The sequence below is a fragment of the Ammodytes marinus genome (assembly GCF_949987685.1).
Source record: "Ammodytes marinus genome assembly, chromosome: 16".
NCBI lineage: Eukaryota > Metazoa > Chordata > Actinopteri > Uranoscopiformes > Ammodytidae > Ammodytes > Ammodytes marinus.
Window position 1 is genome coordinate 5,925,849 of NC_137220.1, and position 17,178 is coordinate 5,943,026.

At 43.5% G+C, this 17,178-nt stretch overlaps 1 protein-coding gene across 1 annotated transcript in view; it reads left to right on the forward strand.

Moving 5' to 3' along the window:
• Nucleotides 1-3,191: 3,191 nt before the first annotated feature.
• cacng2a (calcium channel, voltage-dependent, gamma subunit 2a) overlaps nt 3,192-17,178 on the forward strand; it is a gene marked incomplete at both ends in the record, with an annotated part of 74,323 nt that continues 60,336 nt past the window's right edge. The window contains one exon of the mRNA XM_080043371.1: nt 3,192-3,417. Within this exon, the coding sequence (XP_079899497.1) occupies nt 3,192-3,417 (226 nt within the window). The remainder of the gene's footprint in view (nt 3,418-17,178) is intronic.

The following is a 17,178-nucleotide window of genomic DNA, read 5'->3' on the forward strand; positions in this document are numbered from 1 at the left end:
AAGATATATAGATAGGCTGTAAAAGTATATAAAGAGATGCTATGTAAGAGAGAAAACCCAACACATGTTACAGTAAGAGATAAATTAAACAATACATGAGATGATAAATATACCAATGAAAAGTCATTTTAGGAAGGACAGGCAAAATAGTTCGACTGACTTTGGAGTTTGATTTTTTTTAAATTAGTTGTGATTAAGATGTTTGAACAGCAGGGGGCGACAGACTCCACAGAGGGAGAGCATAGCTGGGGGAGCTGTCCTTTCAGCACCACAGAAAAGACCACTTTCTCTCTCTCTCTCTCACACACACACACACACGCGCGCACGCACGCACGCACGCGCGCACACACACACACACACACACACACACACACACACACACACACACACATGTATTTGTTGAGTTCAGACATTTAAACCCTGAACACGACCTAAATCAGTTGCAATATGTCACTATAGGTAACATTCATCCAAACAGAGGATGACACCGTATAACTGCCTCCAAAGTATGTGAGCTGCTGCAGCCAAAAATTAATGACAAGAGCGAGATGAGTGAAGCCGCAAGTCGGACGTTTAGTGAGATTACTTCAGGGAAGAGTGCACGGGGAGGTGTGTGAGAGAGAGAGAGAGAGAGAGAGAGAGAGAGAGAGAGAGAGAGAGAGAGAGAGAGAGACAGAGAGAGAGACAGAGAGAGAGACAGAGAGAGAGAGAGAGAGAGAGAGAGAGAGAGACAGAGAGAGAGACAGAGAGAGAGACAGAGAGAGAGACAGAGAGAGAGAGAGAGAGAGAGAGAGAGAGAGTGCTGCAACAATTGGATCGGACAATAATAAGCCGTGAATGCATAAACCTCAAGCTGTGTGCACAAGTGCAATATAGTAATCCTCAATCTACCTTTCCAAAGACACACACACACACACACACACACACACACACACACACACACACACACACACACACACACACACACACACACACACACACACACACACATATATTCAGAGAAAGAGAGAGATAGTTCGAGAGAGTCCACCATCGCAACACCCCCTCCTTCCGCCCCCACCACACACAGAAACGGAATTAAAAAATCTTTAATATCTTTCCAGCAACGAGCCTCCATTGCTGCAGCATTGAGCACACACACACACACACACACACACACACACACACACACACACACACACACACACACACACAGACTGTGGGCCTTTTAAAACGTCTGCAGACAGCAAGAAAGAAGAAGCCTGCACAATAAAAAGCAGCGTCTTAACACTGGCGTTACCCATCACCCGAAAAATAGTGGGGGACAGAGGGTGACCTGAATGTATTGAAAAGTATCACGCCGCTGACACTGACATCGTGACAACACCAGCTCCGTCTGTGGATCTGTTCAAGTCTCTCCTCCTGATTGTGTAATAGCCTAAACACACACACACACACACACACACACACACACACACACACACACACACACACACACACACACACACACACACACACACATTTTTTTCTTCTTCCTGCAAGCGGCCAAAGCTGCATCCGAGCGCGCGCAAGGCGAGAAGAGAGAGAGAGAGAGAGAGAGAGAGAGAGAGAGAGAGAGAGAGAGAGAGAGAGAGAGAGAGAGAGAGTGAGAGAGAGAGAGAGAGAGAGAGAGAGAGAGAGAGAAGAAGAACAGGAGGAGGAGGTGAAAACAAGAGGGGATTGCAACATTCATCAGAATTTATTTTTCTTCCTTATTACATGGCGCAAGGGCTATACAAACGGGACCGTCCTGGGTGTGATACCGCCACGGTGAATTTGGATATCCAAACCGCAGCAGTGGTGGTGGCGGCAGCATCCTTTTCCATCCACGGTAGAAACATCTTTGGCTGCGGCGGCGCCCACACCGACTCCTCGTCCTCCTCCTGCCCGCTCCATGTCGAGTGATGGTCGGCTTGCCTTGCTGGATGCTCCCCGCTCTCTCCGGATCGTCGACGACCGAACCTCCTCTGACCGCAGACCCCCATTTTCGGCGGAAACCGTCCCAGGGCTATAGGGCTACATATGGAAACTGGGGACCAAAATTTTAGGAAAAAGGAAAATCAACGCGGTTAATTTATTTGTTTTGGTTTCATTTATCGAGTTCTATCTGTTTTAAAGCCTGCTGATTGATTAATTAATTAATTAATTAATTTGTTAAGCCTTGATTTCCCCATTCCATCGTGTGCAGGGTTGATTTGCGAGGAAATTTGCTTGAGATATTTTCCTTTTCCCACCAACAATAGGTTGTTATAAAACACCCCGGGAATCGCTTTTATTTTCCTCTCGACGGAGATTTGAATTCGTCCGTTTGTTTACTCTCTTAACGTTTCCACTAATATGATAGATTTCCCTGCAGTCTTTCGTTTTCCTTCCCAGTTTAGTAGCCTATCTCCTTGCTTTTCCCCCTTTTGACTAAAAAAAAACACAGTAGAAGAATATTAATAACAGTCTTTAGGGTATAGCTTCGGGTATATATATATATAGTTAGCCTGTAATTCTGAATTCTTACTAGTAAAACGCAATGTTGTAACCTCTGACTAAAGTAACTGTAACCTCACTGTAACAGACATATTGAACTGTTGTACTGTAAGCCTGCCATTACTCTAACAGCGCCACCCCCACCTCCCCCAACCATCGCTGTGCTCCATTTGAGCTCATGTTAATTCAGCTCTGTGCTCAGCTGTAACCTTTACTAGTGGAGACAGAGCCTAGGTCTTTTCAGTCTTTTTCTATTGCAGGCCTGTAGAGAATAAACCCCAGATTGGTTTATCTTAACCTCCATTTGCCACTAATCCTTTAGAACTCACTGTTAGTCTTCACGTTTGTGGCTTTCTCTTGCTGCTATACATCTGCAGCTGAAGGCCCCGTGGAGGCTCTGCCATCCTCTGAATACCTGATTATTTTCATCCTCTGGGGTTTCAGAATAAGAACAAACAAGAGAGGGAGAGACATCGGCGTCTCTTTCTCTCTTCAGAAAACCTCCCAGACCTCCTCCATTTTTCTCTCTTGTTGGTCCTCACCCAAACGCAACCATAAGGTTCCTACCGCATCCTCCTCCTCCTTCTTCCCTCTCCTTACGCTCGAGTATATCCCGGTTTTTCGGTTTGGTTTGGTCCCGCAAATTTTCAAATATTTACTTCCTGTACATCAAGAGGAAAGGGGGTCCCCCTTTCATGGAATGCGGAAACATGGGTCTGTTCGACCGCGGAGTCCAGATGCTGCTGACCACGGTGGGAGCCTTCGCGGCCTTCAGCCTCATGACCATCGCGGTCGGCACGGACTACTGGCTGTACTCGCGCGGCACCTGCCGGAGCAAGTCCATGAACGACAACGAGACCAGCAAGAAGAACGAGGAGGTGATGACCCACTCGGGCCTGTGGAGGACATGCTGCTTGGAAGGTAAGAGGAACAGTAAAGGTCTCTCTCTCTCTCTCTCTCTCTCTCTCTCTCTCTCTCTCTCTCTCTCTCTCTCTCTCTCTCTGCTGCTCAAACATATTCCCAACATGGGTGTCAATTGTGGGTTTTCACAGCTGTCGGTGTCACCCTGGCTCTGAGATCTTCCTCCTATTCCACCATGTCAGTTGCAGTGTAAGGATAACCCTTCAGTGACTCCTTTCCCCACTAGATGAAGTGCACCACTGCAGGGTTTGACGGAAATTGGTGTTTAAGGCCAGAGAAGCTCCCAGCGCTGAGGCGGGAGATGAGCAAATGTGACTGCAGTCAAACTCTGAAGATCCAATAAATGGAAGGTTTCCATCTTGGGACGTCCCTCAAGGGAATTAAAGATGATTCCGTGGGGGTCACAAGGTTAGGAAAAGGAAACAAGTAAAAAATCTTAATTCTGGATTGCTCAACGTCATGTCTCGAAACATTTCAAATGACACGTAAGCTGTTGTGAGATTGCCTCGATTAAACACTTTTATTTCAAGGGCTCTAAGGTTAAAGAAAGAGGATGGATATGAATCCATACTAATGTAATTCTTTTAGGGTGTTTTAAGGTGTTCTCGGTGAAGTAGGTGCTGGTTTGACACCCCTTGAAGACTCACAAAATATATCTGCATATTTAGATTTATTGTAAAGAAGAAGTTCTGCTACCATAACTTCCATATTTCTTCTCTTCTTTGACTCTGGCTTGGCTGTTCTGATGACACATGCCGGAAGACACTGCTTTATTTTCACGGGGTCACAACAACAACAACAAAGGCTTTGGATAGAGACCATGAAGACTAATGTGAATCTTTCTGGGTGTTCAGCTCCTGCAGGCATGAAGCAGGGTGAAAACAGGTTTCCGGTGGCAGCCTGGAGCGGTTGCATAAAAGCCTCCCACACCACTCTGGAAAACAGTTTGTGTAGTCGGATATTCATCCGAGTCGGAGTTCAAAAAATGAAATAATAGCATGTATAAGAGCTGTTGTTAGGGAGGAATTTTCGTCATATATATTGTCTGATATATTGATAAACCAATACACTGGTGTAAACTTGATTAAAGTCAGAGTCAGCCAATCTGGAGAATGTTTGATGTCAAAATGAGTGAATATCTCCTCATGATCAAATACTTGTCCGTACTCTTTGTGGGCTGTCGAAAAAAATCCAGTGTTAATACACAGCCTATGCTCTGTAAATGGTAACGTTTGTTTAAATTTTGATTACATACCAGTTTACAGAGCCTAGGTTGTGTATAACCAACGGACACACAGTACACACTGGTAAGAAAATCGTGAGGACATATTCACAGAATTCGCTGACTCCACCTTTAAAAGGTTCACTGCAGGGGCATGTCCAGTTAAACCAGGCTGTGACACTTTAGACTAAAGGTGTTTTCATTTTCATAATGAAGCCCCAGAAGTGAAGTCAGCTTCTGCCATCTGTTCTGACCTGCCTGTCGATCTGGAATATGGCGAGGCAAGGCACTGACCTTTGCCCTGACTGTGTTCTGAGATGTCAATCAGTCTCACCTCCTTGAGCTTATAGGTTTTTCGAGACGACCTCCCACGTCAAAAAACGAAAGGCGGTGTGTCTCCTGTCATACTTGTTACAGTGAAGGCATCTGGTGCTGACGATGCGGGAGTGCGGCACTGTAACCTTGCGAGGGCGCACAGCGTTACGAATCTGCTCATTTTCTTGAGCCGTGAGATCCTTTAAAAAGGCAGCGGCCATGTGTCTGATAAGCAGCAAGGCTCTGTGTACCTTCTTCTGCTCAAGGTTTAATACCAGGGTGTGAGGGGGGAACAAGTCCAATTTAAAGCGGCTATAATATATTTTTTCTTTGCAATAACAATGTTTCAAAGGAAGACGTGAAAGGGGTTTAAGAGTTATCGCCTGAATCTTGCAGAACCTCTCCACTTTACGGCACTTTATGGTGGTGTAGAGTTTGAGTTGCAGAGTTTTTTATTTTATTTGCAACTTTACTATTTCATTTCACTCTCACAGCCCTCAAAGCTCTACAAACCCACTGTAAACTATACCAGCTCAGCGCCAGCCAGCACACACACACACACAGGTAAAGACTAGCTGCCGTACAAAATGGAGCATTAAGCACATAAAGGAATACATCATTCCTTTAGGAGCTGGTGGAGGCCAAAAACAGAGCTAAAAAGAGAGAGAATATTGGCCTTTGATTCACAAGGTGAAATAAATGAGACTCTAAAGAATGATCGTTTTGCTCAATAACTGCTGGATGTGTAGATGATCAACAGTTTGCCAACAAGTTCAACATATTACCCTGAAATATGATGATATCTCAAATGTTCTGTAAACACACACACACACACACACACACACACACACACACACACATAAACACACACAAGCACGTTAAGAAACGGTTTAACCTCTAACATTGTATTTTTATAAGCTTATCAGATGTTTCCTAAGCTAATCTGAAACACATACAGAATGTATTGCAGCAAAAAGTACAACATTTCTTTGTGAAATGTAATGCAGTTCAAGTATGAAGTGACACATGATAGATAGTACAAGTACTTCAAACGTGTACAGTATGTAGGCCTAGTGATTGTTCTGCCTTGCCACCAGCAGTGTGTGTGAATGTGGGAATGAGAGAGCTAACTGAAATGGGCCTTGGATCAAAGCAGTATATAAATTCAGGCCATCAAAGGGTTCCTAACATGCGGAGTGAGGTTTCGCTTTGGTTTAAGTATCAATACTGAAAGTCAAATTTCAAATTGGTACCTCTGTAGAATTAAGTTTTATTCATTTCACAGTGTTTTCACCTCAGCTGTTCCCCGCTTAGGTGACAAGAGCAGAAAACTGTGACTGCTCCGGTTCACCTTCCAGACCTGAGTGAGAGTGTGTGTTTGTGCGTTTGCGAAGGTGACGACGCAAAGTGTTTCTGGGGAAAAGGAGCTCACGCGGCCTGTGCCTGTATAGATGACAGAGATATCCTCGGATGCTGATACACACACACACAGTGCTCCGGTGTGTATCAACTGTTCCTACGATGATTACATTAATGCACATAGGATTAATCACAGCTGGAGTGTAATTGTGACAGTGACTGGCCTTTATCCCCGCCAGGCCATTATTTAATTGGCAAACAGAAGGGCTCGGAGTCAAGGCGAGATCAAAAACATCACACTCTCGGCTCGGTGTGTGTGTGTGTGTGTGTGCGTGTGTGTGTGTGTTTGTGTGTGTGTGTGTGTGTGTGTGTGTGTGTGTTTCTATTGTATTAGCACAATGAGTCTCATCCCTTTTTGAATCAGAGAGTTCAAAATGGCAGGAAATGAACCCGGATTTGTCATTTGTGATTCATGAAAGATCCCCGGCCCCGTGAAGAGGCGAAGGGAGCAGAGAGAAAGGTGGCCATTGCATTTACTTAGCTAGGGTCAGATTCATTTAAATTCTCATTCAAATGACTTCCTGCTCAGGAAATTGGGTCTTAAAAAGCGAATACATTTAATTATCCCGTAGTTTGCACAATTTAAATCACACACACACACACACACACACACACTGAAAAAAACATAGGAAAGCACAGAGCAGATGCAGCTGGAGAGAGGCAGAGATAAGCATGCGGCACACACAGCCTTGTTTCAGCAGATATAATCAGGAGGAGCGGTATCAAGTTTAACATTTCACATGTTAATTAAGCTTCACTTTGCATCTCGGCTCAATTAATTCAAAAAGCCGAGATGACTAGTGTTCATCTTTCTCACAGCTCCTCTTAAAGGTGCAGTGTGTGGAATGTATCGGCATTGTTCAGAACACACTTGGAAGAAGAATTGGAATACAATATTCATAACTATGTTTTAATTGGTGAATAATCATTTATTTTATTTCCTTAAAATGAGCCTTTTATATCTACATTGGAGCAGGTCACCCCATACGGCGGCCGCCATTTTGTACCGACATGTTTCTACTGTAGCACAGAATGGACAAACTTAATGGCCACATGCATTTTTATATATAGTGGGTGTTCTGGGATATGCACGTGTTGGAAGACCAAGAAAAGTACTATAGAATAAATACATTAATAAGTACATCTTCTCTTCATAACTTGAAATTACGGAAAGACTTGAGGCAGTTGTGGATGATGCCATCTTTAGTAACTAGCTTCTTCTCCTTGAAGGCCACTGTAGCTCCTGTAATTATTTAAAAGGTAAAGGCTACCAAAGGAGCATTGCCATCTAGAACCTTCACCACTAAATACCACTAAACCTTCCAATATTATGCACTGCACCTTTGAATGAAGTCTTACCGGTGATAAAGCAGCATCTACCAGCTTTAAACAAAGCGGTTGATGAAGCAGTCGCTCTCTCCGGCCTTATCACAGCAGAGAACACAGACTGTGTGTTAGGCAGTGCGGGCCCACACATCCTGTTCGCAGAGTGGACACAGGTGGGCGACGGCCTGTGTTTGTATAACCAGCTAACGGCAGAGGAGAAACCTGTGAAACGGCAAAATGGGAATACCCACACTGGGTGCTTCAACACCTCGACCTCTGCTACACTCACTGCCTTTCAGAGAAACACCGACAGAGGGGAAAAAAAATCTCTTTCCAGGAAGAAGAAAGGATTGTGTATCTGCTACAAGAGCGTAGGTTTGGGTTTCAGCAGTGGAGGGGGGACTAAATGAAGTTAAATGTGTGTGTGTGTGTGTGTGTGTGTGTGTGTGTGTGTGTGTGTGTGTGTGTGTGTGTGTGCGCGTGCGTGCGTGCGTGTGTGTGTGTTTGTGTGTGTGTGCGTGTGTGTGTGTGTGTGTGCGTGTGTGTGTGTGGATACAGATAAGAGATGTCAAGAGCAGATAAAATAAGAAATGTTTTAAGGGTTTGGTATCAGCTTTGTACATGTGCTGCTCACTTGAATCCCTGCCAGGCTACAGTGCAGTATTTTGTTTCCATATCAGGGCTTGAACCATTTGGAGAAAATATCTAATGACAAATGTTTCCAATGTCAGATATTCCCAGTCATTTATTGTGGTCCCTTTTGAGCTTCCATACAGTAGATTGCGCGTCTAGTTTCTAGTTTTGGTGGGTGGTGTTTTTATCAGGACACATTGACCCGTGTGACTTTGTGCTCGCAGCCAAAAGCCGTATTGTAAAGGGGTTTTGGAAGTGTGTAATTCACTGGTTACAATGTTGAAACAGTGTTAAAGGTTCAGTGATTGCTGTACACAAACACAGATGTGGCTGCAGTTAGTGTGTGGGTGCAGAGAGAGAGAGAGAGAGAGAGAGAGAGAGAGAGAGAGAGAGAAAGAGTTTCAGCTGTATAGGCATGAGCGATGCTCACAGTAAACATGTTTGCTGCTGATGTATTGGGCCCTGGATCCCACCACTGCCCCATCAGTCCTATGTGGGACAGTGTCTTTAAGAGCAGGGACTGTTACCCCCCCCCCCCCCTCCCGACCCCCCCGTTCACTCAGCCAGGTGAAGCGCTCTGAGTTTGCTCCTAATCTGAGGGATTCATCTTCATTACAGCGCTGCCCCCGTGGCTCCACAGTGGCTAGGAAGAGAGACAGAGTCAGGGAGGAGGTGTGGATGAAGAATGGTGGACTCTTTGTAATGACTGAGGTCCAGCACAGTGTCTGATGTTTTGTCTTATTACCTGTAAGGGTTTCATATTCCAATGTGTTCGTTCCAAGCCTTCAAATCTAGTCCTTCAAACAAATTGATTTGTCCAAAAAGTCCAAATGACACAAATATATAATAAGTTTATATTACATAAGACAAAGAAAAGCGACAAATATCATATTTGAGAAGATAGTAAGAAGTCATTTATGCTTCAAAAACCTCTACAGCAATGTTTGTAGCTCCGTGCCAAATAACATGGCAATCCACATAATAGTTGTTGAGGCATTTCACATGAAAGCACACATTCCTACTTCAGGTTGATGCTAAAGGAAAAGTCAGCGATTTGACCAAATGTTTAAGATACATTGTTCATGTGCCAATCCTTTTCAGCAGATGGGTAAATAAATTTGGTAGAGCCAGAGGAAAAACATAGGGATACTGATGACTTAAACAATCTTTAAAATAGTTGCTCATTTTTTGCTTATTTTTTTTCAAGACCGATTGATAATCAACTGAACTGATCTTCGGACAATACAGATTTATTTGATTGCCAAACAGCAGTGATCACACCTGGAGCCACATGTCCAAAACTCTTCACACAGTCAGATGCACTTTATCTCACCTCCAAAAACTCACTCACACCAACAAAACCCTTCATAGAGCTCTCACAACAAGCGCGCTGGTGCGAAAACACTGGCAACATATTTCAATGCGAAAAGACACACATTGACGCACACATAACACACAGACCTACAAAACACTAACAACAAGCAGCATTTCATAAAATATTAACTTTTCATTTTTTTTAAAATCTTTGAAGTTTACAGTAAGAGGAGATTGTTTGGAAATATTTAGGTGATTCAGGAAAATATGACGTTGCAAGAAAAATAAATCCTTCAATAATAGATGAAGAAGGATTCCTTATACTGTTGTCAACAAGAGACTTTCTGGCTTCTCCCTCCTGACTGTAAGATTCACAATTGAGTTGTATTCACAGCAAGGCTTTCTTTTTTCAAACACACCGCCATGCATCAAGTGTTCTTTACATAACTGAGATTATTTAGAAATATGTGCATTAGCTAAAATGGCTACCACTTCAGTATGGCCTCCCACAGCTCCTGCCAATCACCACAGATCACAGTTCACACATACTGCCTCATGGTTTTATGTATGAGGGTGTGGGAGTATCAATGCAGTGTACATTCATGCATTTGAAAAACACATGTGGGAGTATGTTGTGTGCATGTGTGTGCGTGTGTTGAATGTGTGTGAGTGTAATATTGTGTGTGTGTGTGTGTGTGTGTGTGTGTGTGTGTGTGTGTGTGTGTGTGTGTGATGTGTGTGTGTGTGCGTGCGTGCGTTCGTGCGTGCATGCGCGTGTACTTATGTATGTTCGAATGTTTGTGAGTGTTTGTGTGTGTGTGCGTGCATGTTTGAATGGTGATGTTTGTGTGTGTATTCTCGCGTATGTGTGTGTGTGTGTGTGTGTGTGCGTGCGTGTGTGTGTGTGTGTGTGTGTGTGTGTGTGTGTGTGTGTGTGTGTGTGTGTGTGCCTCAGATAAAAAGCAGATATCAGAGCAGAGCGGCAGAGTAGAGCGGGATTAGTCTCATAGTCCAATCAGATAAGGATTACCCAGCTGTAGTGTGTGTGTGCCCACCCAGGCTAATGTCCCGGTCCTAAAGTGGCATTACTCTGTATTATGACACCGAACCACTGTACATCCGGCTGCATTGGCCGGATTACAGTTAGTCATAAATTGAGACCAGCGTGGATGGGCAAAAGTGTATTCAGGGGCCTCCCAGCCACTTGTTGGAGTAGAAACTGATTCTGCGTTCTATTTCGCATTCTCGTCCTTTCTACTATTCTACATACTACAGCTGATAATGAAAAGTATCTAGTTAGCATACAGTATTCTACAATAAGGACAAACTTTTACTTCAATATTTGATCATAACATTGCGCCGGAGGCTCCATAGATGTCACGTCACTTCCGATGCGCAGGGGATTCTGGGTCAGAATCACCGAAATAGCATGCTGATTTCAACACTAAAAAATCTCGACCAGATGTAGTAGGGCATTTGGGTCTTGTTAAGCATGCTGCACCTGCCCACAAGAATTGGGACATCTTAATCTTTTCTACCAAGTCAAGTCAAAGCGACCCACGGTGCATTAAGTATAATAGGATGAAATAAGATAAGATGAGAGAAGTAATATGTACAAGAAATACATTCTAAATACTGCAAACGGTAAGGCTAAACCAAACGGTATAACAAAAAGTAAATGAATAGCAGGGCAGTATATTGGTATTGGAACGCAGGGTGAGCGTCCTTCTCTCCTCCTCTGTCATGCTGCTATCACTACTGTGGGCTGCCTCTCTCCCCCTCAGCTGATATATCCGCCTGTGCAAAGTGACTGAGCTCTATGGCACTGTGCACTGTCACTCTGCGATGGATGGGATTCATTTTGTCCTCGCCTGCCTTTCACCGGAGCTCCGTAGAGACCGCAGACAGCCACTACCAAACACCTATACTGTTTTGATTGCTCTCCACCTTTCCCCTCTCTACTGCACACTAATGTCAAATTACAGGCCGGGACATTACCGGATTAGGCTGACGGGTCTGAGTAAAAACAGTGCCGGACTCTTGGCCCTTAGGTTGTGTTGCTGTTGACGTTGCCATTTGTTATAATTCTTCAGTAAAGGCAATGTGCGTCAACAGACGGCGGTATTATGCGGGTATCAGCGCAAGAGTTCATTGATTGTGTTCGAGTGCAGCCTCAGGTCTGTTTAGATTTGAGAACAACACTGTTATGGTGTGTGTGGCACATTAGGCGAATGTAGTATTATTAGGAGAAGGATTTAGGAACAGTCATTCCTCCAACTGACCTTAAGGGGAAGCCATTTTAAATCTGCATCACAAGTTGGGTGAGAAACTCTCTGCTGAGAACATAATGTGGAGCCTAATGTGAAATGTGTAAATTAGGATTAGAAAACATGATTACTGTCTGTTGACTGACTACATGAGAAGTCTATCTATCTATCTATCTATCTATCTATCTATCTATCTATCTATCTATCTATCTATCTATCTATCTATCTATCTATCTATCTATCTATCTATCTATCTATCTATCTATCTATCTATCTATCTATCTATCTATCTATCTATCTATCTATCTAGTTTAAACAAGGTGAGGCCATTATGCCTCCATCGCCAGTATTAGCCGATGTGGATCATTCCAGAACCTCAAGATCAAACTTGAGAGGACAATGTAGGTTTTTGAAGTACAGACGTTGAGCGGTTAAGAGACACCATTATGATTCCCGTCTTGTTATATTACAGGTAATAGTCTCTTGGTAGATTCCTGAAGCAGTAACGTTGGTCCGTCAGTCTGGGGTCCAGTCTGTGAGATTGGATGGACAGTAGACGAGTGTGAGGGCATGGTAATTGGTTTAGGGTTATGATTAATGACTCCGATGGGCTTTGGTTCGATGGGAGAGGGGCTGTAAAACTTCAGTGGCACTCTCCCCATAAACGCTGTCACCCGTTCAGTGTGGAGACGTCCAATACCCCCCGTTCTCCACCCTTCCCCCAATCCCCCCCCCCCCCCCGCCCCACACACACACACTCTCACTCTCACACAGTCCAGAGAGTATATAAATTAGAAAAAAATAAAAGCAAATGAACAAGATTTAAAGATGTGTCAAAGAAGAGCAGCGTTACAGCTACTTCATAATAATTATCCCCACACTGACCCCAACACATCGGCATCATCACCGCCAGCAGCAGGACCGCATGCGTGTGTGTTAACGTGCGTGTGTGTGTGTGTGTGTTTACGTGTGTGTGACTGTAGCCCTGATTTACGCCTGTTATTTTTAGCTGCAGTCGCTCCTGTTGGGTGGGGTCTATCCTTATCCCACATGACCAGAGAAGAAATCAATAGCAAACACACCCTGGGCCGGTCTCTGTGTAAGCGCACGGTGTGGCACCAGACCATGACAGGCCAGGATTGCGGACGGCCAACTGCAAGCTTGGCCAATTCCATGTTTTCTTGCTCCTGTAACTAACAACATATTTCCAATTTAAAAAGGGATTTTGGTACGTGAAAAAATGCAGTTTTAATGCATGCAGATACTTGAAGGAATAGTCCACTGAAAATGTATGTTTTTAATGTGAAACCAGTTACTCCTGTTGGAGAGTGACAGATGAAATCAGCTTAGCAAGAGAGACAGAGAAGTAATTTATTTAGCCATGTTTTGGCAGTAATGGGATGGTTTTGGAGCATAAGAAGGATGAAGATGGACAGAGGAGATGTGAAATATGCTGCAGGAGTGATTTGAAAAGTGTCTATAAACAATTTAAGCTGCAAGCTACAAATATTTCAAAGCCACTTTTCGAGCATAAAGACAGGCAGATATGAAGCCACAGCCAACAGTGGGATATTTCAGCTTAGCATGAAGACTGGACATGTTTCAAAGTTCACCTTCCAGCACCTCTAATGCCAACAACCGGACAAGTTATATATTGTTTGTTTCAAAAAGTATAGAAACAGGTTGGGATGTTAAAAAGGGAATAAGGGTTTTTAACACCTGTTTCAAAAAAGGTGTTACAGGTTATTGTGTGACATACAAATGGGACACTGGCTCAACGTTTGCCAAATGCCAAACATTCACTGATGTATTTCTTTTTTCTGTGTCATAAATGATTAAACATTGAATATTTTTGAGTTTGGGAGTGAAGATGAAAAATATACGGAGACCACATTTGGCTTTTCCCTATTGTCTGAGGTTTCATAGAGGCATTGATTCATGAGTAAAACAATCTACATAATACAATAGTGAAAACCATCCAAAGTTAGGAGGACCAAGCTCTTCGTGCCACTGCAGGGCTCAGAGGTCGAGAGAGAGAGAGAGAGAGAGAGAGAGAGAGAGAAAGCAGTGAAAGTTTGCACCAGTATCCAGTTATAACCAGACTCCACAAACATCATCTTGTGTTTGCTCTCGGCTGCAGTTTTTATTGAACCAACGTTGTTCCCTTGAAAAACGTAAAGTTCCCGGGTCTAAAGTGGTTTGAATAAGCACTCGATTTTCCCAGAGAGATTGCGCTCTCTGATTACATAGAATTGATCCTCTAACAATGAAAGTGTAATTATACCAGCAGCAGGGCCCATCGCAGCCGAGCCCTTCTCCTCCATTTCCACTTCACCGGGCGTATCCTTAAAGCTGTGGAAACGTCCCTAGGAGACCCTGTACTAAATGATAATTAACTATAAGATACTATCCATTCATTTTAAGGAAGTGCGATTCACTCCTTTATTTCCCCCCCCCCCCTCACATACACACACACACACACACACACACACACACCACACACACACACACAGACACACACACACACCCCTGCAATGGCACGACGGAGAAAGCGCGACAATCTGCCTTTTGATTAATTGGCGGTGTCCGTGGCGCAGTTCATTTGCAATCTATTACGGTGTATTTGCTTTGTGTCAGAAGGCAGCCCAAACACACTGCATCATGGCAGAGATGGGGGAAGGAGCCGGGAGCCTGAGTTAGAGTCTGTTTGGTGGATTCACCTCAGCCGACTTCACCACTGCATGCGGATCATCATACTTACTATTATAATAACCATAGTAACAATTATAATAACAGTTAGGATTATGTGATAGGAATTTCAAGGCTGAGAGCTTCAGTAGTTTAACTCTGATTGTCTGTCTTTGTGAGAGGGTCAGTTCGACCAAATCACAAAAAAACTGAATTACTCCGAGTGCAGTTTTCATTGGGAATATTTCTCCGACACTGAAAGACAACATTCAACAAATCATTAGGCCAACTGCTGTCGAATTGATCACATTTGACTTTTTGATGCTTGGAGTGTCACCTAAATGCAGGTGATCAAACACTGATGATTCGGTATTTTTGTTTCATAACTTTCAATGGAATTTCTTAAACTTTTCGATGGCAAATATGTTGATTTTGGATTATTGGTCGGACAGAACAAGCACTTTGAAGACGCCACTGTGTTCATTTTTCATAATTATTTGACATTTTATGGACAGAACCATTAATGAAGACATCAGAAATATAATTAGCAGATTAAATGATCATTAGAATAGTCGTTAGTTGCGGCCCTTAATCATGTTGTGATCATTACAATACATTACATCTTGTTATTGTTTTACAAATTGATTCCAAGCAAATTGTCTGTGCAAAATTATTGGATTCTAAAATAATCCAATAATTTTCGACAAAAATGGTTTGCATGACTGGAAAGGGTAGACAATGAACAAACCGAGCTTGAAAGAGGCAACAGAGATGTTCCCACCTCTGCGACGCCCTCTTAGCACCTAGCGGGAGAGCTGACAGGCACAGTCCCAGGACTGGTCCAAGGTAGGAGAGTGGTTGGAGAGGGTTAAGAGAGGGGCTGGAGGTTCCTGTAACTGAGCTGTGGGTCACCGCCCCAGGCCGGGTGGAGGATGGCTGGAGGTATAACGCCATGCGGGGCAGAGTATGAGTCGGACAGATGGAGGAGTGAGCACAGGGCAGATATAGAGGGCAAGCAGGAAGAGAACAGAGAGCACCATGGGACTTTACAGGGATGTTACATACAGAGGGAGAAGGTCCGTGTACTATATAGGTGAAGGAGTGCTTACATGCCCGTTTACAGCAGGCTGTGTATTATCAACAGATTATTTTCAGCACACACATTACAGGTGGATCGGGAGGAGATATACACTCATTTTGACAAATAGTGATTTTGAGTACAAGCGTTCTCCAGAATCGCTGACTCCACCTTTAAGTGCATATAAAAGGCTTCATGGAGTATTTAGATATCAGATGTCTTTGGTTTCTGGACATCCAATAGGATTGATCTGTTTTCTGTGAAACAATGCAGAGACACCAGACAGTGTTGTAATTTCAGACAGACAGCTGATCTGACTGAATTGATTTTTTTGAAGAGTCTGAAACTGCAGGGCCGAGACACTAACAGGTTGTGTCTGACCTCCATGTTTATCAACCAAAACACAATAACTAGTGCTTCAATTGATTAAACGTATTATCATTTAATAAATACATTTTTAATGAGTGAGTGACTTGAAAAAGGTGTGTATCTTGTGAAAGTACAGTCCTACAGTAAATTATTATGGTGTGTATTCTATCAGGGATGCAATATATTGTTTGTTTCTGAACTAAATGACTGGTCAAGTGAACTTTGTATGTTTGGGAGACAATGGTTGTAAGAATATTTTGATGATTATCGTGACAAAATCAGGGATCACAATCATTCTGGCCAGCATCGTTGTCCCATGCCTATTCAGAGATATGACACGACCCCGTGTCTGTGGCACCAAAGTGTCCCCTTTCTGCCCGTCTGTCTGTGTGAGGACGTCAGATGCTCAGATGGCGGTTGTTTACTGCACTCCAGAGCGAGTATTTACTGCAGTGGAGAGGACTGGCAGACCCCACTGTCACAGCAAATGGTACTGTTGGGAAAACAAACAGTTTGTAATGAGGCCGTATCTGTCAAATAAGACTGGCTGAAGGAAAGGCCCGCTTCCATCACAAAAACACACAAAAGGTTGTTGTGTCGCGGGGGTGATTCCAGGCATTGACAAGGTTAAATCTGAGGTTAAATCTGAGGTTAAATCTTACTTTGATGTGACACAGAGAGAGGGAGAAGGTGCATGTACTATATGGGTTAAAGGTGTGTGTCTTCACTTTAAAGATGGAGTCAGTGATTCTGGAGAACGCTTGTTGACAATATCACTTTTGGTCAAAATCAGTGAATATCTCTTCATGATGCTACCTGTCCATACTGTGTGTGTGTTAAGGTTCAATCTAAGAGCAGGGGAAGATTGACATTTGGCGTTAGTTTATGTTGGTGTTTTGGTCGGGTCGATGTTCTAAACTTCTAAAGGAATCAAAATAAAAAAAAAATTTTTCATGTTGTATGTGTGACCTCACTTTAATTGATCTAGATGCTGTTTGTTTTATCACTCACGCATCTTAGCGGCAGCAGCTTGATAGAGTGAGTCGGGGGCTACACCTGAAGGATGATGATTTAATAGGCCGGGCCACCTACAGGATATGATGTAAACCTGGTGTCTGCGAAAGGCTGAC